This window comes from Chiloscyllium punctatum, chromosome 46 (genome assembly GCF_047496795.1).
Source record: "Chiloscyllium punctatum isolate Juve2018m chromosome 46, sChiPun1.3, whole genome shotgun sequence".
In the NCBI taxonomy this organism is placed as follows: domain Eukaryota; kingdom Metazoa; phylum Chordata; class Chondrichthyes; order Orectolobiformes; family Hemiscylliidae; genus Chiloscyllium; species Chiloscyllium punctatum.
Window position 1 is genome coordinate 36,854,973 of NC_092784.1, and position 21,581 is coordinate 36,876,553.

The 21,581-nt window shown below is 43.0% G+C and overlaps 1 protein-coding gene across 1 annotated transcript in view; it reads right to left on the minus strand.

The window, feature by feature from the left end:
- atp13a1 (ATPase 13A1) overlaps positions 1 to 21,581 on the minus strand; it is a 98,446-nt gene that overhangs the window by 53,693 nt on the left and 23,172 nt on the right. The window contains exons 6-10 of the mRNA XM_072564041.1: positions 20,141 to 20,210; positions 18,048 to 18,154; positions 17,173 to 17,302; positions 14,558 to 14,613; positions 4,881 to 5,007 (exon numbers count right to left, since the gene is read on the minus strand). Of these exons, the coding sequence (XP_072420142.1) occupies positions 4,881 to 5,007; positions 14,558 to 14,613; positions 17,173 to 17,302; positions 18,048 to 18,154; positions 20,141 to 20,210 (490 nt within the window). The remainder of the gene's footprint in view (positions 1 to 4,880; positions 5,008 to 14,557; positions 14,614 to 17,172; positions 17,303 to 18,047; positions 18,155 to 20,140; positions 20,211 to 21,581) is intronic.

Here is a 21,581-nt window from a genome sequence, read left to right on the forward strand (position 1 = left end):
CGCAACCCACCCATACCCCTACATCTACCCCTTACCTAACACTACGGGCAATTTAGCATGGCCAATTTATCTGACCTGCACATCTTTGGACTGTGGGAGGAAACCGGAGCACCCGGAGGAAACCCACGCAGACACGGGAAGAACGTGCAAACTCCACACAGTCAGTTGCCTGAGGCAGGAATTGAACCCGGGTCTCTGGCGCTGTGAGGCAGCAGTGCTAACCACTGTGCCACCGTGCCGCCCACAAACCATCCCTCAACTAACACAAAACTCTAGATTTTCCTTGCAACTAAATCTACTTTTTTGTTTCCTGAATTACAAACAGTTCACCCTATAGTTACAAAAATCTAGGATGCACCATCTCCTTTGCCAGTTTCTACTTCTCGGACTGGAATAACAACACAACCAGTGACAGGACACAGAATGAAAGGAGGCTACTCAATAAATAACACGAGAACGAATGGCATCACAGCATGTGTAGGAGACTGTACAGTGCATGGATTAGTGCACAGAACTAACAGACATATCACATTTTAATTCAGATATATAGGTAGCATGTCTCACACTAAGGGTTTAAGTCTCGCAGATTGCAGAGAGTTGGGGGTGGTGGAGATGAAAATACTGGGTATGTCATAATGTTTGCTAAGACAAAGCACTAGCCATTTCGACCACACCATTTAGTCAATTAACCCTGCAGTGACCATTACAAAAACAATTTCAAAGAAATCACAGAAAATGTACAAGGCAGAAAGTGACATTCAGATTATCACATTTGTATTGGTCAATGAAGAGGTGTTGAGTCCATATGAGTCCTGCTGTATGCAGCCCAAGCCCTGCAGGGTTCCAGCTCAAGTACACAGTGGACATTTAGCCAGCTGACCCTGGCTGGCCATTATGAGCACACCACTCAGCCAGCAAGGTACTGACTGGTGATTGAAAAGCAACATTTGCCACTGTGGTTCCTTACTCTGAATAAAGGAACTCATCAGCAAAAGAAAAGAAAGGTGATCTCCATGTAAAATGTTTATAAAAATTAGATGTTCCCTAAAATACTTCAGATAAAACTGTTAACTTGAACACATTCACAATGAAAGCAAATGTCTCAAATAATTTCATTACTTATTGACTGCAGGCAAAACAGGAAAAGTCAGATTTATATGCAAATTAGCTATCCCTGCAGAAGTTCAACTGCCAGGCCAGGCATTGGATATAAACTGGTGTTTTGGCACAATGATTTTAAATTATTATTTTATAAATTAAAATTTATAAATATTTTCCAAATTTCTTTTCCCTCAAGAGGGTCATCAGTGAGATATATTCTTACACCTTTCTCATGTGACAAGTACATACTGTCATTACACTCAAATCAAACCATGGAGATTTATGCCAATTTAGAAACCTGTGGCCCTTTTCCTTCCATGGCACAATGTGGATTATTTTACCATTTCAGAATTAGCAGCCCTCTCACTTCCTATGCAATTGCCAATCCCCTATTCTCCTAACGGCTTCACGAATAGGTACAGCTCCGCAGTTCATTCTGAGAGTTCCCCCTCAGTGAGTTTCCGCTGTGCTAAACATTGACCATATCCCATTAGGGTGTAGTGCTTCAGTACTCTACTAAGACAGTTTAATCTGAACCAGAATAAGACCAACAAACTGGCGAGTGAGGGGGGGGGAGTGGCTTGATAGTCAGAGTTTAAATTAATTTGGCAGGGGAAGGAGATACTGAGTGCATGTACAATAGGGGGTGATGTGCAAACAAATATAGGTAAAATCCACCACTGGAAGACACAGTCAAGTTAAAGCAGAAGGAAGCATGGCAAGGCTGGAAGGCATTTATTTTAAATGCTAGGAGGAGTCTTGCAAATAAGACAGATGAATTGAGGTAGCTGATTAACACATGGGGGCATGATATTATAAACACAGTCAGGGAGAGACAGATAGATATGAATGAAAATCTCAGATGTATAAAAATAAAAAGTCATAGCAGTAAGGGATTTCAAATTCCCCAAAATTAACTGGAACTGAAAGGATGAAATGCAAATTTCTTAAGATATGTCCAGGAGAGTTTTTTTCAGCCAACACATAGCAAGTCCTACTTTTACGGAACAAAGTCAAGCATGTGGTAGATGTGACAGTGGGGAACATTTCGGTGACTATGACTATAATGCAGTTAGATTTAAGGTAAATATGGATAAGGACAAAGATGGATCAGAAATAAAGTTTCAAGTTGATGTCATTTCCTGCTCTTTTTCTCACAGGATAATAAATGGGACCCAAATCAATGTGTTTGTTGATAGAGTTCCAGTTGGAGTGCAATGCTTCCGGAGATCCTCACGAATGTCTCAATTTGGCTTGTCCTAGGATGGATGTGTTGTCCCAGTCAAAGTGGAGCCCTTCCTCATCTTTATGCGAAGATACTAGTGAGAGTGAGTCATGTCTTTTTGTGGCTAGTTTTCTGCCTGCTTGTCCAATGTAGTGTTTGTCACAGTTCTTGCAAGGTAATTTGTAAGTGGCATTAATTTTGTTTGTCGTCTATATAGGGTCTTTCAAGTTCATTAGCTGCTGTTTTAGTGCGTTGGTGGGTTTATGGGCTACCATGATGTCAAGAGGTCGGAGTAGTCTGGCAGTCAGTTCTGAGATGTCTTTGATATAGGAGAGAGTGGCTCGAGTTTCTGGAGGCATTTTGTTTCAGCAACTCAAACAAGCAGACACACTAAAACAGCAGCTAATGAATTTTAAAGACCTTATACAGACAAGAAGTAAAACTAATTGTCATTGCAATTGCATGAACATCAACTTGCCACAAAAAGACATGACCCATTCTCACTAGTATCTTTACATACAGATGAGGAAGGACACCATTTTCAACTGGGACATCCATCCTAGGACAAGCCAAACTGAGACACTCATGAGAATCTCTAGAAGCATGGCATTCCAAACTGGAACTCTATCAATAAATACATTGACTAGGATTCTAATTACCACCCTGAGAATGACATCACCAATCCAAGGAAAATGAAACACAAATAAAAAAAGTGGGCCAGACCACCAGTGCTTCACTGGAGACTCACTGATGATGTTACCTAGTATAGTGATGAAACATCTGAAAATGTACCTTCCAGCTCAGCGAGCAAACTTACATCCAGAACCTCAACCTGAGCAAAAAATCTTCTCAAAACTCACGAACATTAATTTACAAATCTGTGGCTACAATAGGGTGCTGAGGACAAGAGGAAAACTAACGTGGTACTGTTAATCAAGAAGGTTGTTAGGGATAAACCAGGAAGCTACAGGCCGATTAATCTAATATTAGTGATAGGGAAACTAAAAAACTTCTGATAGACAATTAAACTCTACAGAGAGGCAAGGATTAAAAAAAGGTAGCTGGTATGGCTTTGTCGGGGGGTTGGAGATCATAATTTTGATTGCATTTATCAAGCGTTAACTGTGTGTGTAGTTGAGGGTAGTGCAGTGTACATTTATTTTATTAGGGCTTGCGACAAGGTCTCATAAAACAGTATGCTTACGGATCTAAGAACTAATGGGATCCACAACAATTTGGCAAATGGATCCAAAGTTGGCTTCGTGGCAGGAAGCAGAGGGTGACACTACAATTGTATTAATGTGAATGGAGCCCGAGTTGAGTAGCAGACCACAGAGTTCAGTGCTGGGTCTCTTACTGCGTGCAGTTATATTAATGATCTAGACGTGAACACAGGGGATATCATCTGTAAATTCACACGACACAAAAATTGCCTTAGTCAATGGGACAAAATAGACTGATTAGTCAAAGGGCTGCAGACTGGCACCAGTAGCTAAGAGTAGATAGGGAGAAACATTTCCCCTTCAGACAGCTGTCAATCACCAAAGGTGAAGAGTTTTAAGGTAAAGAGCAGAATGTTTATGGGCCAAGAACTGGAAAGTGGGACTAGGGTAGATTTAGACTTTTTTTTGTCAGTGCAGACTCAATAGGCCAAAGGGCCTCCTCTGTATGGTGCGATTCTTGGATTAATTGTTTTGGGGAAAGTTGAGGAAATTTTTTTTCCCCCCACACAGAGGGTGGTGTTTATATTGAACCCACTGCCTAAAAGAGATGGTTGAGACAGGAATATTGAAGATCCTAAAGAATTTAGCTGAGCATCTGAAACCCCATCGCATATAAGTCTATGGGCTAAGTGCTGGAAAATGCAATTCGAATAAATCGATGCTTGTTGGCTTGCGTGGACACGATGGACCAAAGGGCCTTTTCCCATGCTGTGAAAACTTATGATTCTAAAAACAAATATATAGTTCAAAGCACAGGAAATTGGTCTCCTCCTTTACGACCACCAAACCTCCTCTTTTAGTGAAGGCAATTCCTTAGTCAGGTACAACTTTTAATTTTGAGTGGAATCTTTCCCTCCCTTGTGCATTTATGGCAGCACAATGGCACAGTGGTTAGCGCTGCTGCCTCACAGCACCAGGGTCCCAGGTTCGATTCTAGCCTTGGGCAAGTCTGTGGAGTCTGCACATTCTCATAGTGTCTGTGTGGGTTTCCTTCGGGTGCTCCGGTTTCCTCCCACAGTCCAAAGATGTGCAGGTCAGGTGAACTGGCCATGTTAAATTGCCCATTGTGTTAGGTGCATTAGTCAGAAGGAAATGGGTCTGGGTGGGTTACTCTTTGGAGGGTTGGTGTGGACTGGTTGGGCCGGATGGCCTGTTTCCACACTGTAGGGAATCTAATCTAATCTATAACATCCTCCCCTTTCACAAGGTAGGGAAGTATTTGACTTCCACTAAGAATGGTAATGGTAAATACAGTGACTAGCTCTGGATTCATGCTTCAACAGCCTTCCTGAATCTGCAATGCAAAGTAAAAATAAGTATTTGGAGCTTACCTTCAACCCAGACATATACAGCGGCTGCAATAGCAAAGATGAGAAGGAAAAGGATGAAAATGAATGTCTCCAGATTGTTGGCTGTAACCCGTTTGACTCCAAACAGGATTGTTCGCAGCAATTTGCCCTGGAAGTTTTAAAGCAAAATTCAATTATTTACAAAAGCAAGATTTGTGTTTTCCTTGCACACTCTTCCAGTCTTCTGCACTAAGAACCTATTTCTTGGTTCATTCCACGGATGATCAACATTTGGGCAATCTATAATACACAAATTTGTATTTATATAACTTCACAAAGAGGGGGAGGAGGATATACATGAGATAAAAATCAAACAGTCACACAGACAGGCAAAGATTATAGCTGTGGATGACAGCAAAAGCACAAATTGGGCAAAGTGGAGGAAGAGCGAGGGGAAAGGGGTCACAGATCAGGCACATGCAGCACACCAGAGATCAAGATTGAGGAAAAGTGAGGTGGGGCTGGATTTAGGGAAGGAAGCAGGTGACAAGTCATTTGAAAGAAAAATAAAGCAGAAAAAAAGTGCTCAGCTGTCCTTAAAGACTTGCCAGCAGACACTGTATGATTCATCTCAATGGGTACCTGAGCAGGGACATAAATGCAAAAGAGGGACAAACAAGCAGGCACAACGACCCTTTCCACAGCCCACTGCCTGCACACATTCAAAGCCACTTTGTCAAGCCTTGCAGCAGGCCTAGGAGAAGGCCCTTTAACCTGTTTGCTCTTCCTTATACTGGATGCTCATTAATCAAGAGTGTGGAGCTGGAGTACAGTCAAGGGCAGGAAAGCAGGTCAATGGTTCGAGTCAAGAGTGTGGTGTTGGAAAAGCACAGCAAGGTCAGGCAGCATCAGAGGAGCAGAAGAATCGATGTTTCGGGCATAAGCCCTTCATCAGGATGATTAGCACTGCTGTCTTTCAGTGCCAGGGACCTAGATTCAATTCCAGCCTTGGCGGTGTGTGGAGTTTACATGCTGTCCCCATACCCAAGTGGGTTTCTGTCAAGTGTTCTGGCTTCTTCCCACTGTCCAAAGATGTGCCGGTTTGGTGGAATGACCATGCTAAAATGCCCCGTAATGTCTGGGTATGCGCAGGCTAGGTGGACTAGCCATAAGAGATGTAGGTTACAGGGATAGGGTGGGTCTGAGTGGGATGCTTTATGCAGGGTCAGTGTGGACTAGATGGGTCAAATGGCCCCTTTTTGCACTGTAAGGATTCTATGAAAAAGTTAGCAGCAGCCTGTTCAAACAGCAAAAGAGGGACTGCAGTTGAAAACACTAAATGTAGAAAACGGTTTCCACAAAAACTATATATGGCCTGACATCTTGTGAACTAACTTAACTTATTGTTGCATGGCACTGCTGCACTATATGTTGGCAGTTTTTTTTTAAGTGCTTCACTAACAATGAATTACTTGAAGCACGGTCACGCTATAGGGACAGGAACTCATGTTACACAACGTAAGCAAGGCCACCAAACAATGAGATGAAGCAGCATTTTGTATACTGAGGGAAAGATATTGGGTAGGACTCCCTGCTCCTTCTAAAATCTGGCTGAGCAACTAGTTTTGATTTAAGGAATGGGATACAGATGGTATTTCAGCAGATGTACATTTCTTATGCATATACAGAAAAACTGCACAAAAAATAGACAAAGAAAATCAACCTCAGTAACATACTCATTAATAATAAAATAATAACTAGCCATTTCCAAGGTTCAGTCGTCATTCAGAAGGATTCAAAACTAAGTTTTCCAATGCATCAAGCTTAGAGGACATTAGATAATTAGACTAACATGAGATGACATAATTCAAATCCTTTGAGATTGGAAATTTCTACACGAATGTTACTTAGACAGTTTGCACCATAAATTTTTAAATGTTCTGAAACAGAGGTCTATCAGACGTGCAACATAAACTCCTTCCCCCTCCACAGATACTACCAGACCTGGTTTTTATTTCAAATTTCCAGCATCCAAAGTATTTTACTGTTATTATTGGATATAAATTGTCACACTGCAATAAACTTTTGCATCTCCTCCTTCAGGCACTACAGATCTCAACTGGAGAAGAGAATATAATCACAACCATAGGTTTACACTAGTGATTCCTAATATAAATGGACACAATGAATTCATAACCAAAACTGTGACAGGGAATGGATACAAATGAGAGATTTTATTGCAGAAAGGTTGCTGGCTGCTTGCACTACCATTGAGAATTCAGGATAAAATAAGCAGGAAGCTTGAAATAACAAAAACTAAAATGTCTCATCAAATATCTAGGATCTCAAAGCGCTCAACATTCAATTAATTATTTTCATTAGGTGTCAGCCAGTTTGCACAGAAGTTCTTAGAAACTGTACATGAGACAAGGCTATTCCACAAAATCTAGTTTTAGTGGTCTTTTTTGAGGAGGAATCACGTCAAGGCAAATCCCTTGCTGTTCTTCTGGCAGCAGCTTGTTCTTTTATTTTCAGTTGAGCAAGCAGGGCAGGGCAGGCCTGGTTTGAAGTCCCACCAGACATCTGGCATACCCTTAGGAGCACTGGAGTGTCAACAAAAATGATGTACACGTCTCTTGGGTGCAACTCGAACTATTATTTCTAGACCTAGATAATACTGCCAAACACTGTAGGTGTTAGTTGACAGTAGGCTGAATATTTCAGTGTACCTAACTCACTTCCTATATAATCAGCTAGCATTCATCTTGCACAAATTTACAAAGAACTAGGAACAGCACAACACAGGAACAAACCTTCTGGCACATCAAGAAATTATGCCTTTCTAAACCAAAAACCTTTTTTGCCTCTCAGTGGTCCACATCCCTCTATGCCTGACCTATTCACATATCTATCAAGATGCCTCTTAAGGAGCAAGTGAGAACGCAGGTGCTGGAGATCAGAGTCGAGAGTGTAGTGCTGCAAAAGCACAACAGGTCAGGCAGCATCTGAGGATCAAGAGAATCGACATTTCCTGATGAAGGGCTTATGCCCGAAACGTCAATTCTCCTGCTCCTCGGATGCTGCCTGACCAAGATGCCTCTTAAACACAGCTATTGTATCCACCTCCATCACCTCCTCTGGCAGCACATTCCAGGCACTTACCACTCTGTGGGGAAAAATACCTGCCTCTCTTATCTCCTTTAAACTTACCCCTTTTTACCTTAAACCTATGCCCCCTTGTAATTGACATTTCTACCTGGGGCAAGACTCCAAATATCCATTCTATCCTGCCTCTCATAGAATTTTACGAAACGATCAGGCCACCTTTCATTTTCTGACTTTTAAAGTGAAAACAAACCATGTTTGCCCAATGTCTCCTCAAATCAGGTAACATCTTGGTTAATTGTTTCTGTACCCTCTCCAATGCCTCCACATCCTTCTTGCAGTGTGGTGACCAGACTTTTACACGATATTCCAAATATGGGTTAACTAATGTTCAACATGACTTGCCAATTTATATCCTCTATGCCCCAACCAATGAAGGCAAATGGTGATATGCCTTCTTGACCACCTTACCCACTTGTGTTGCCAATTTCAGTGAACTGTGAACCTGTACACCTGGATCCTCTGTATGTTGATGCCACTAAGGGTTCTGCTACTTATTACATACTTTCCCTCTGCATTAGATGTTCCAAAGTGCATCACTTCACATTTGTCCAGATTAAATGCCAAATGCCAATTCTCCACACACTTCTCCAGTCTAGGAGAGTCAGGAGGGGGCACGAGAAAGGCATGGTAGAACGGATTAGGGAGAACACAAAGGCATTTTACACTTATGTGAGGAGTAAGAGAATGATCAAAGAAAGAGTAGGGCCGATCAGGGATAGCATAGGGAATGTGTGTGTGGAGTCTGAGGTGGTAGGGAAAGCCCTAAATGAGTTTTTTGCTTCTGTCTTTATGAAAGAAACGAACTTTGTAGTGGATGAAACCTTTGAAGAGCAGGTGTGCATGCTGGAGTGGATAGAGATAGAGGAAGCTGATGTGCTGAAAATTTTGTCAAACATTTAAGATTGACAAGTCGCCAGGCCCAGACCAGATTTGTCCTCGGCTGCTTTGGGAAATGGGAAATGCAATTGCTTCGCCACTTGCAAAGATCTTTGCATCCTCGCGCCCCACTGGAATCATACCTGAGGACTGGAGAGAGGCAAATGTAATTCCTCTCTTCAAGAAAGGAAATAGGGAAATCCCCAGCAATTACACACCAGTAAGTCTCACGTCTGTCGTCTGCAAGGTGTCAGAAAGGATTCTGAGGGCTAGGATTTATGACCATCTGGAAGAGCATAGTTTGATTAAATGCAGTCAACACGGCTTTGAGAGGGGCAGGTCATGATTCACAAACCTTATCGAGTTCTTTGAGGATGTGACTAGAAAAGTTGATGAGGGTCGAGCTGTGGGTGTGGCGTATATGGACTTCAGCAAGGCATTTGATAAGGTTCCCCATGGTAGGCTCATTCAGAAGGTCAGGAGGAATGGGATACAGGGGAACTTAGCTGTCTGGATACAGATTTGGCTGGTCGACAGAAGACAGCAAGTGGTAGTAGAAGGAAAATATTCTGCCTGGAAGTCTGTGGTGAGCGGTGTTCCCACAGGGCTCTGTCCTTGGGCCTCTACTGTTTGTAATTTTTATTAATGACTTGGATGAGGGGATTGAAGGATGAGTCAGCAAGTTTGCAGACGACACAAAGGTTGTAGATGTCGTTGACAGTATAGAGGGCTGTTGTAGGCTGCAGCGGGACATTGACAGGACGCAGAGATGGGCTGAGAGGTGGCAGATGGAGTTCAACCTGGATAAATGCGAGGTGATGCATTTTGGAAGGTCGAAGTTGAAAGCTGAGTACAGGATTAAGGATAATGAGTTACCAGCAGCAGTTGTGGAAGCAAGGTCATTGGGGAAATTTAAGAGACTACTGGACATGCATATGGTCACGGAAATTTGAGGGTGCATACATGAGCATCAGTGGTTGGCACAACATCGTAGGTTGAAGGGCCTGTTCTGTGCTGTACTGTTCTATGTTCTATTTATATCCTGCTGTATCCTCTGGCAACCCTCTTCATTAATTGCAGCTCCCCCTGTTAAAGGCCTTGCTAAAATTCATATAGATAACTTCAACTGCCTTGCTCTCAATTATCTTCGTCACTTCCTCAAAACACTCAATCAAATTTGAGGAACATGACCTTCCCTACACAAAGCCGTGCTGCCTACAACTAATAAGTCATATTTTTCCAAATGTGAGTAAATCCTATCTCTAACAACCTTCCACGATAACTTGCTGACCACTGAAGCTCACCAACCCGTAATCATTCCTGTCATCCTTCTCAAAAAAAACAGCTACGTACAGTCGTCTGGAACCTCTCCTGTGACAAAAAAGGATAAAAAGACCTTGTACAAAGCCGCGGCAATTTCCACAACTACCTTCCTCAGAATTCTGGGATAGATTTCATCAGGTCCTGGGGACTTGTATACTTGAATGTTTTCTAAGACACCTAACAGTTTTTTCATATTGACAAGCTCCAGAATATCAACTGATGCAAAGTATTCGTTAAGGACCTCATCCATTTCATCCAATCCACACATAAATTCCCTCCTTTATCCTGGAGAGGATGTACTCTTTGCCTAATCTCTTACTCCCCTTATATATGCATAATAAAACACTTATTATATACTTTAAAATTATCGTTGCTGTCACTGATATATTTTTCTGGATTAGTGGTGATGAAAGAGCACAGCAGTTCAGGCAGCACCCAAGGAGCTTCAAAATCGACAGTTCGGGCAAAAGCACTTCATCAGGAATAAAGGCAGAGAGCCTGAAGCGTGGAGAGATAAGCTAGAGGAGGGTGGGGATGGGGAGAAAGTAGCATAGAGTACAATGGGTGAGTGGGGGAGGGGATGAAGGTGATAGGTCAGTGAGGAGACGGTGGACTGGATAGGTGGAAAAGGAGATAGGCAGGTAGGACAAGGCCGGACAAGTCATGGGGACAGTGCTGAGCTGGAATTTTGGAACTAGGGTGAGGTGGGGGGAAGGGGAAATGAGGAAACTGTTGAAGTTCACATTGATGCCCTGGGGTTGACGTGTTCCAAGGCGGAAGATGAGGTGTTCTTCCTCCAGGTGTCTGGTGGTGAGGGAGCGGCGGTGAAGGAGGCCCAGGACCTCCATGTCCTCGGCAGAGTGGGAGGGGGAGTTGAAATGTTGGGCCACGGGGCGGTGTGGTTGATTGGTGCGGGTGTCCCGGAGATGTTCCCTAATGCGCTCTGCTAGGAGGCGCCCAGTCTCCCCAATGTAGAGGAGACCGCATCGGGAGCAACAGATACAATAAATGATATTAGTGGATATGCAAGTAAAACTTTGATGGATATGGAAGGCTCCTTTAGGGCCTTGGATAGAGGTGAGGGAGGAGATATGGGCGCAGGTTTTACAGTTCCTGCGGTAGCAGGGGAAAGTGCCAGGATGGGAGGGTGGGTTGTTTGGGGGCATGGACCTGACCAGGTAGTCATGGAGGGAACGGTCATTGCGGAAGGCGGAAAGGGGTGGGAAGAGAAATATATCCCTGGTAGTGGGGTCTTTTTGGAGGTGGCGGAAATGTCGGCGGATGATTTGGTTTATGCGAAGGTTGGCAGGGTGGAAGGTGAGCACCAGGGGCGTTCTGTCCTTGTTACGGTTGGAGGGGTGGGGTCTGAGGGCGGAGGTGCGGGATGTGGACGAGATGCGTTGGAGGGCATCTTTAACCACGTGGGAAGGAAGGGAAATTGCGGTCTCTAAAGGAGGAGGCCATCTGGTGTGTTCTGTGGTGGAACTGGTCCTCCTGGGAGCAGATATGGCGGAGACGGAGGAATTGGGAATACGGGATGGCATTTTTGCAAGAGGTAGGGTGGGAAGAGGTGTAATCCAGGTAGCTGTGGGAGTCGGTGGGTTTGTAAAAGATGTCAGTGTCAAGTCGGTCGTCATTGATGGAGATGGAGAGGTCCAGGAAGGGGAGGGAGGTGTCAGAGATGGTCCAGGTAAATTTAAGGTCAGGGTGGAATGTGTTGGTGAAGTTGATGAATTGCTCAACCTCCTCGCGGGAGCACGAGGTGCCGCCGATGCAGTCATCAATGTAGCGGAGGAAGAGGTGGGGAGTGGTGCCGGTGTAATTACGGAAGATCAACTGCTCTACGTAACCAACAAAGAGACAGGCATAGCTGGGGCCCATACGTGTGCCCATGGCTACCCCTTTGTTCTGGAGGAAGTGGGAGGATTCAAAGGAGAAATTGTTAAGGGTGAGGACCAGTTCGGCCAAACAAATGAGTGTGTCGGTGGAAGGGTACTGTTGGGGACGTCTGGAGAGGAAAAAACAGAGGGCTTGGAGGCCCTGGTCATGGCGGATGGAGGTGTAGAGGGATTGGATATCTATGGTGAAGATGAGGCGTTGGGGGCCAGGGAAACGGAAGTCTTGGAGGAGGTGGAGGCCGTGGGTGGTGTCTCGAACGTATGTGGGGAGTTCCTGGACTGGGGGGGGTGGGGGGAATAGGACAATGTCGAGGTAGGTAGAGATGTGTTCAGAGGGGCAGGAGCATGCTGAGACAATGGGTCGGCCTGGGTGGTCAGGCTTGTGGATCTTGGGAAGGAGGTAGAACCGGGCAGTGCGGGGTTCCCGGACTATGAGGTTGGAAGCTGTGGGTGGGAGATCTCCTGAGGCGATGAGGTTCTGTATGGTCTGGGAGATGATGGTTTGGTGATGGGGGGTGGGGTCATGGTCGAGGGGACAGTAGGAAGAGGTGTCCTCGAGTTGGCGTTTGGCTTCAGCGGTGTAGAGGTCAGTGCGCCAGACTACCACTGCGCCCCCTTTATCCGCTGGCTTGATGGTGAGGTTGAAATTGGAGGGCTGCGCGTTGTGAGGGTGAGAGGTTGGAGTGGGGGGGGGGGGGTAGATAGGTTGAGGTGGTTAATGTCCCGGCGGCAGTTGGGAAATGAAGAGGTCGAGGGCAGGTAATAGGCCAGCGTGGGGTGCCCAGGTGGATGCAGTGTGTTGGAGGTGGGCGAAGGGGTCCTCCGAAGGTGGGCGGGAATCCTGATTGTGGAAGTAAGCTCGGAGGCGACGGAAGAATTGTTCGACATCACGGCGTGTATTAAATTCATTGATGCATGGATGGAGGGGGATGAAAGTGAGTCCTTTGCTGAGGATTGATCGTTCGTCCTCAGTGAGTGGGAGGTCGGGCGTGGGGAGAAGGGGGATGGTGAAAACTCAGCAGGGTTGGGAGCTGGGATCTGGTGTGGGTGTAGAGCTGGGAGTGGGGGCAGAACCTGTAACTGGAGTGGGTGTGATGGTGGGGGGAAATGGGGGTGGAGTCATGAGCAGGGGTAGTGTTCCCCTCGGGGTTCTGGGGGGTGGGGATAGTGACATTGCGATCGGTGAGTGGCGCTGGTGACCATGGCAGTAGGGGTGACGGAAGTCACTGAGCATGTGGCATCAGCGATGATGTGAAGGGCGGAAGTGATGTCACGTGTGATGCGAGGAATTGTGAGGGGTGGAAGTGGTTGTGGGAGTGGCCATGATGGGGGCAGAAGTGACGTCATCAATTCTCCTGAAGATGTCGTACAGAGTGGGTCCTTTGCAATTCTGAGAGAGTGTGGCCCTCAGCTGAGTTAGGTGCCGGCGCATTGCTGCGAGCGTGGAGTGGAGGATCTTGAAGGAGAACTGTTGCTGGTGTTTTTGAATCTGTAGTCTGTACTGTTTGTCCTGTTCGGGTCCGAACTCTGCTGGTTTAAAGGTGGTCTGGAGTCCGTGTGGGATGAGTTGGTTACGGAGGCAGGCACTGAGGAAGCAAATGTGGCTGTGGTAGCGAGTTTGTTTCACGACATGGTTGAAGAGCTTCAGGGCAGAGGAAATGACCTGGGAGTTGCACGACACGTATCTCTCCACGCTTCAGGCTCACTGCCTTTATTCCTGATGAAGGGCTTTTGCCCGAAACGTCAATTTCGAAGCTCCTTGGATGCTGCCTGAACTGCTGTGCTCTTCCAGCACCACTAATCCAGAATCTGGTTTCCAGCATTGTTTTTACCTCACTGATATATTTTTGTTTGTTCTTCTTTTAGGTTTGAAGTAAACGTTTCCATTACCAAGAATACATGAAGTAGCATAATTAAATCACTATACCTCACTCTGCTGTGCAATGGTTGGCAGTGTTGAACTATACAGGTGGTCCCTGATTTACGAATGTCCAATTGATGAACAAGGTCCCATATTAATATTGATTTTAAAGAGGCAACATGTGAATGAACTGCTATTTTATATTGCACTGCATTATGTTCTGACTTGCGTACAAATCAGCTTGTGCATGTACTCAAGAATAGAGTCAATTTGTAACCCAGGGACTCCCTGTGTCTGGGCCTGGCATTTCCATCCAGATAACAAATGCAAGCTGGGTGGAATCAGAGTGGTTTAAAACAGCGTAGCTATGTTCTCCTGTACTACAATAATCCAGTGCTGATCAGCTAACAAGCGGTAAATTGAATTCACTGGTCCGGTTTGCCATTGTTGCTGAACTTTTGCGCGGAAACCTGAGACGTAACTTCACTGTTCAAAATTGCAGCAGTCTCAGCCACATTATGATTCTCTGTCATAATGCTGTGGCCAGTTCAACAATCCTCTCCTAACCTGACTGTGCATGGTGGTCTACTCACCTGAGAAGTATTAAAACCAGTTCTCAGGACATAGGCAACACACCCATTATCCACAGCTGGGGAAATAATCACAAGGACAGGAATGTTAGTGGTGCAAATGGCATTTTTTGACTGAGTACAAGGCAGTTAAAATATACAAGTCAAAAAGATCAACACAAAAGAAAAAAAATTCTCATGCAAGTTGGAAAATACAAAGTTCTTCAAAATTTTAAAAATTTGTCCAAATCCTGATACTGCACTATAATTGCATAACATTTTTATACGAAACAACTGCATTAATCCAGCTGAATGGACAGAACTGCAATGTTATGAGGGGGTTTAGTTTTGCCTTATAAAGAAGGATGGTTTAACCTGAAGATCATTATGCAGCAAATGAGGGGAGTGGTTGAGAGGGAGAGTCCTTCAAAAGGGACATTGACAGGAAGCAGAGCTGGACTGAGAAGTGGTAGATGGAGTTCAACCTAGAAAAGTGTGAAATGATTCATTTTGGAAGGTTGAATTTGAATGCAGAGTACAGGGTTAAAGGCAGGAGTCTTGGTAGTGTGGAGAAACAGTAGGATCTTAGGGTCCATGTCCATAGATCCCTCAATGTTGCCACCCAAGTTGATAGGATTGTTAAGACGACATATAGTGTGTTAGCTTTCATTAGTAGGAGGATTAAGTTTAAGAGCTTTAAAGTTATGCTGCATCTCTATAAAGCTCTGGTTAGACCACACTTGGAATATTGTGTTCAGTGCTGGTTGCCTCATTAAAGCTTCCACTTGCCTCCTATAGAGAGGGTGCAAAGGAGATGTACCAGATGCTGCTGGACTGGAGGGCATGTGTTATGAAGAAAAGTTGAGAGAGCTCGGGCTTTTCTCATTGGAGGGAAGAAGGACAAGAGGTGACTTGATAGAGGTGTACAAGATGAAAGAGAGGTATACATAGGGTGGATAGCCAGAGACTTTTTCCCAGGACAGAAATGGCTATCGTGAGGGAACATAATTTTAAGGTGATTGGAGGAAGATTTAGGGGAGATGTCAGAGGTAGGTTCTTTACACAGAGTGGTGAGTGTGTGTGAAATGCACCGTCAACAGTGGCAGTAGAATCAGATACATTAGGAACATTTAAGCAACCCTTGAATAGGCACATGGATGACAGTACAATGAAGGGTAAGTAGGTTAGTCTAGAATAAAAGATTGGAACAACACTGAGGGCCGAAGGGCCTGTACTGGGCTGTATGGTTCTATGTTCTTAACTCTTATGTCAGAGGATAAACAAATATTAAAGGGGTGGGGAACCTGCAGCCATTGTGTGTGGCCTTTTCAATGAATCCAAATTTTGCAGAACAAATCTTTTATTTTTTATTAAAATGTTTTTTTCTGTACTTTATTATTTTTATTTTAATCTTAAAATGAATGTATTTAAAATACCAGAGAGTAAAAGAAAATTCAACAAAATAATCCTCACAGACTGACTGCCGCAATTAAAAAAAATGCGAATTTTGAAGAATATATAATTGAAGTTTCTTGGATGCTGCCTTATTAGATTACAACTAACAATGCGGCCTTCCAACATGAAAAGGTTCCCCACTTCTATATTAAACTATTACTTTCCCCTTCTTAAAAGAAGTTGATGCACAATATTTTCTACCAGATTGATAACTGTCTCAGTGACTCACATCAACAAACTATCTCTGGGAGTAGCAGATTTATTTATTTGAAAATGAAATTACTAGATGAACTCAGGTGAAGGAGGAAGGTTACTTGAAACAAAAAAAATAGAAAACTTATCAAAATTCTAAACAAATGTCAAAAAGTACCATTGACTGAGGATTAGGGTAAACAAAGCAATAGGAGTGCTCGAGGCCAATGGTCTGGATTATTTTTATTGAAGCTATTGCAGAGTGACAGGTACAGTAACAAACTGCAAAGAGGATGGCAACCAATGAAAGCTAATCCATTGTACTGTGCAATGGGGTAATGGTGTCAATTAAAAACCTGGAACCTAAAATAGCTGACCAATATTTTGAGCTTTTCAGAAGCAAAGAACATTGATTTTTGACATCTGTTCCATTGCTTCAGTTACAGAAATACAGATGTCAATTTTGTTTTGAGACAACCCCAATCAATTGTGCAGAATGCCAAAAACTCTCAAAGTCTTCATTAATTCTATTTTATTCCTATGAAAAACAAACCTGGTTTAAATCTAATAACTGTAGTATTCTATCTATTTTCTGTCTCTCTCACTCAGCATAGACTGCTTTACTTTGTAGTTCATTAGACAGCAACTCATTTACTGGTTTCCATTTTACAATTTATAATTTGGGGAACAGATAAAGGAGACTGGGTAATTTTTCTCTTGCTCAACAAGAGGCACCTCTGTCTAAATACTGGCATTTTAGGAGATAAGTTGTAGGACAATCATTTTGGTAACATAATAAAACTGGATCGGGGAAAAACTCAAGCCAACCACATTAAAATAAAAACGTGCCCCAAACTGAAATACACACGGCCCAAAATCTACACCAGATAATATAATATATTAAAATCACAGCTCTGGTTTAAAAGAAAAGTGATGCAGTTATGACGATTGAAGATACATCAATCGTAGTGCAATATTGTTACTGTACTTACGTTTGAGTCCTGCACTGGTTTTCTGTGGTGGAGAATGTTGAACTACTTTGGTTCCGCCAAATATTACATGGAGTTTTGAATCTGCCTGCAAGTCCAATGTGTGATTTGGGTTAACATCTTCTATCGGTTCCTGCAACAAACAATGCAGTGAAGATCTTAGTTTCCCAATCTCCCACATTTCTCAATATTGAGACTGAGGAATCAACAGGTCCTGTCTTGGTTACGAGGTAGGTCAGATGTCTCAGAGCAGAGGAATCAATAGCTTAGCTTATTGCAAGCAGAGCTTGTTGGGCTTTGAGATATCCATAACTACAAATGTTTCCTGTTCCAAGATACTGAGGAATTACTCTTCCGTCCAAACACCCCCAACCTAAAAAGGTGAGTATATTAAGTATCACTTGACATAACTGCTAATATAGGAACAGAAGTGATCCAGCCACACTATATTCAATAATCAACCCTCAGCACTCTTCTAATACTGGACAGTTGTCCATTTGGAGAAATAGCAGCTCTAATGTAGTTAAAGCACCACAAGCTTACAGGAATAACTACCCAACAGAATTTGGGCAGAATGCTCTTCGGAGGGTTGGTGTGAACTTGATGAACCAAATGGTCTCTTCCATACTGTAGGGAATCTTTGATTGTGAGTGTTGATATTAGACTAACACACTTAAATTAAATATAGCTTGATTACCAAAAGGGCCCATATACACCCAAATTAAACTAGTAGCATGTAATTCGTGCACGCACAATTTATAAGTGGTAAATGCTAATTCCCATTACATCAGTACATTCAGTTTTTTTTCAGATTACAAAAAAATCAGATATTGCTTTCAGACGATCATTCTCCCTAATACTGTTACTTCATGCCATACCTTCATCTGCGGGACAGACTCCCCAGTCAGCATTGCTTCATCTACAATGCAGCGACCTCTGAGCAGCAAAACATCACAAGGAACCAGATTCTCATGAGGTGATCGACCTAGCCAGAAACAATAGAGCTATGACTTGCAGCTGGATTATAATGGGCAGTACATTCCCAAAACATAAGTTTTCTTTTAAATCTTCACATTTATACAATGCCTCTTACGGACATTTAAATTCTTTTAAACATTGTAGTCATGGTTAGAACATGGGAAACGTGACAGCCAATTTATGTATAGCATAGCATCAGAAAAGATATGTGATATTGATCAGATGGTTGGTATTGGTTGAGGGATAAATATTATCCAAGAGACTGGCGCAAAGTTCCTTGGAGTGGTGTTCTTGAAAGATATATTTTAGCCAGGAGAATGTCACAAAATTCCTTGCCTATTTTATTTTATTAGCTTTGGTTTGCAGCTGAAGGTGACATTTGGACTGTGAGCAGCAGTTGTATTTTTTTTAAAAAAAAGGGAGAATAAACTAACTTATTTGTTTATGAGGCAGTGGCCTGGACGTTAACTGTCGGTGGACTCTTGTTCAAAGAATGCTCTTCAGACATTTCAGGCATTTGAATGACAACAGGGGACTCACAGGGAGACCAGCTTAACAAATAGAATCCAAAACTTGAACTGGTTTTTGAGATGTGTTTAAATCAGGACGGAGGTTTGATTGCTCTCTGGTTGTCCCCCCATTATCAACTTATTGAAAGTTCAGAGAATAGAATCTGTTATAAGAATTTAATGAATAATTCTCAGAGCCTACTGGAAGCTACCTTCATGTATTGGTGTCATCAGAAACCAAGCAAGATACAATCCCATCTGCCTGTGAGATTACAGATCATGGAAACAACTAAAGCGAACTGACCAGTTACATCTCGCTTCTATTTGTTTTGATTTATCCCTTAACTATGTCTGTGTTTGTGATAATAGGGGTTAAAATCAAAGAAGATGGGCTTGATAGACATTAGTTAGTTTAACTTTGCTCTGCTAAAGCTACTGTATTATCAGTAAATTGTTAAATCTGTTGTTTAAGCTGTAGACATGGTATCTGGTACCAATTATTCAAAGTCTGGTGAGGAACTACTGGTTTCAGTTGTTAGAGTCATTGTGCATTTTTGCGCTGTTACGAATACAGAGATAGGGAGACTGATTTGTTTTGGCTGTCTGTCTCTTTGTTAGAACAATATAGCTGTATAAAACTGTCGACGTACCCCGGAATTTAGAGAAAGCACTGTCACTCAAGGAAACACAAGTTATATCACTTAAACCTAACGTTTTGAGATTAAATTTGTCTGCATGACATGGAAAAATAAGAGAGGTCACAAGATCATATTAACACTTGAAGCAAGAGGTTGGGTAGTGGCGAGAGGCCACTCAAATTTAGGTTGACATGGCCATTGGTTGCAGTGTCTTCAGCTGTCCAGGTTTCATGCTCAGTACTGTAATTTTGTCCATAAAGCACTCTATCTTACCACTAATTTGAGCACCTTTCTGGAAGTCACCTCTATAACCACGCTTAAATGATCTTCTTAAACTCTCTCTTGGAGCTTGGCATCATTTTAATCCAATAACGTCCCTAAAGTGTTTTGGTTTCTAAAACCAATGTAAGCAATAACTGCTTTGGAACATAAAGTAGTCATTCACATGCTATGACAAGCAAAACTCTAGCACATCCCTTCAACATTCAGTGAACAACAGGTAGAGTGTCAGTGACTCTGAAGCTGCCAGAGAGAGTTCTTTAACAGGGGGTCAGTTTCAATTCCATGAGTGCAGCACACAACTGCTCAATCACAAATTTAATAGTTTTCATGGTGGTGCTGGTGGGTGGGGGAGGGTCACTGGAGTGATGTGGAGTAATCCCCACAATCTCCATCACTGGAATGACTCAGGAGGGATGTATCCACACAAACTGGCAGTCAATTTTACAAAGTAAATAAAGCAGAAATGAGGAATTAAATAAAACCCCTGTTTAAAATAAGATTTTGTAAATAGGGGAACAGCAGGCCCATAGATGTGCCATCTCCTTTCATGACATAAACAAATACCTATTGAAACAATGTCACCAGGAATGAGCTCGTCACTTGAGATTTGCCTCCACTTCCTGTTCCTGTAGACCTAGAAAAGTCCAGGAGCAAAGTCAAACTCATTTAGTGGTAAATACATCACCTTGCATGACATGCACACAAACCCCACTGGACACACTTATTAACCTACTGTCAAGTAACATCCTTGATAAACAAGCTATGACAACAATGCCTGAGTTTCCTTCATATTCACTAAATATAAACTTATTTGCAACCCAACAAATTTTTGCTATATTCTTTGGTGATAATGCAGGTATTCTGCTGTATCAATACTGGAATTTTCAAGGAGACAGAAGCTATTTTTAATGTTGGTGCTGCTATCTATATCTAAACTGCATCACGGAATTGCTCTTGATAACTAAAGCCATGTCATTTATACATGGAAAGTAATACAGCTGGTCAGTGGCACGCATCACCCTGTAATAAAAATAAATTATGCCTTCTTAATGACCCTTTAACTGAGGGGAAGAGCTGCTTTATATCCACCTTGTTTATGTCTCTTAATCTTATACACCTCTCAACCTTCTCAGCCCCAAAAAAAAACCATACCAGGGGAATCCCAGAAATCATCCTGGTCAAATTTCTCTGAGCCTTCCAAAAATTCAATCAAATTTGCTCAGCATGACCTCCCTCTGAGAAAGCCATGCTGACTACCCATGATCAAACCTTGTCTCTTCAAGGGAAAATTAGTTCTCGCCTTCAGAAATTTCTCCAACAGGTTTCTTACCACTGATGCGAGATTCATTGGTCGATAGTTTTCTGATCTGTCTCCACCACACTTCTTGCTATGCAGAACATTAGCTGCCTTCCAGTCCTCTATCACCTTTCTTGTGGCCAGAGAGAAATGAAACATTTGGGACAGAACCGCTTTTATTTCCTCCTTAATTTCCCACAACATCCTGGGATATAACTCATCCAGGTCTGGGGATATCTCCATTTTTAATCCTGTCAAATAGCTCCTCACTCCCAATGTCAATCTGCTCGAGACTCAACAGTACCTCTTTCCAAATTCTGAACCTACGTGCTCCTTCGAGCAAGTGTTGTGAAACTTGAAAGGGTACAAGGATGTTGCCGGGGATGGAGAATTTGAGCAATAGGGAGAGGCCGAATAGGCTCGGGCTGTTTCCCCTGGACTGTCGACGGCTCAGGGGTGATCTTTTAGAGGTTTATAAAATCATGAGAGGAATGGACAAGGTCTTTTCCCTGGGATGGGGCGTCCAGAACTAGAAAGCATAGGTTTAGGTTTACAGGGGAAAAAATTTTAAAAGAATCCAAGGTGCAACTTTTTCATGCAGAGGATGGTGAGTGTATGGAATAAGCTGCCAAAGGAAGTGGTGGAAGCAGGCACAATTACAACATTTGAAAGGCATCTGGATGGATAACTGAATAGGAAGGGTTGAGA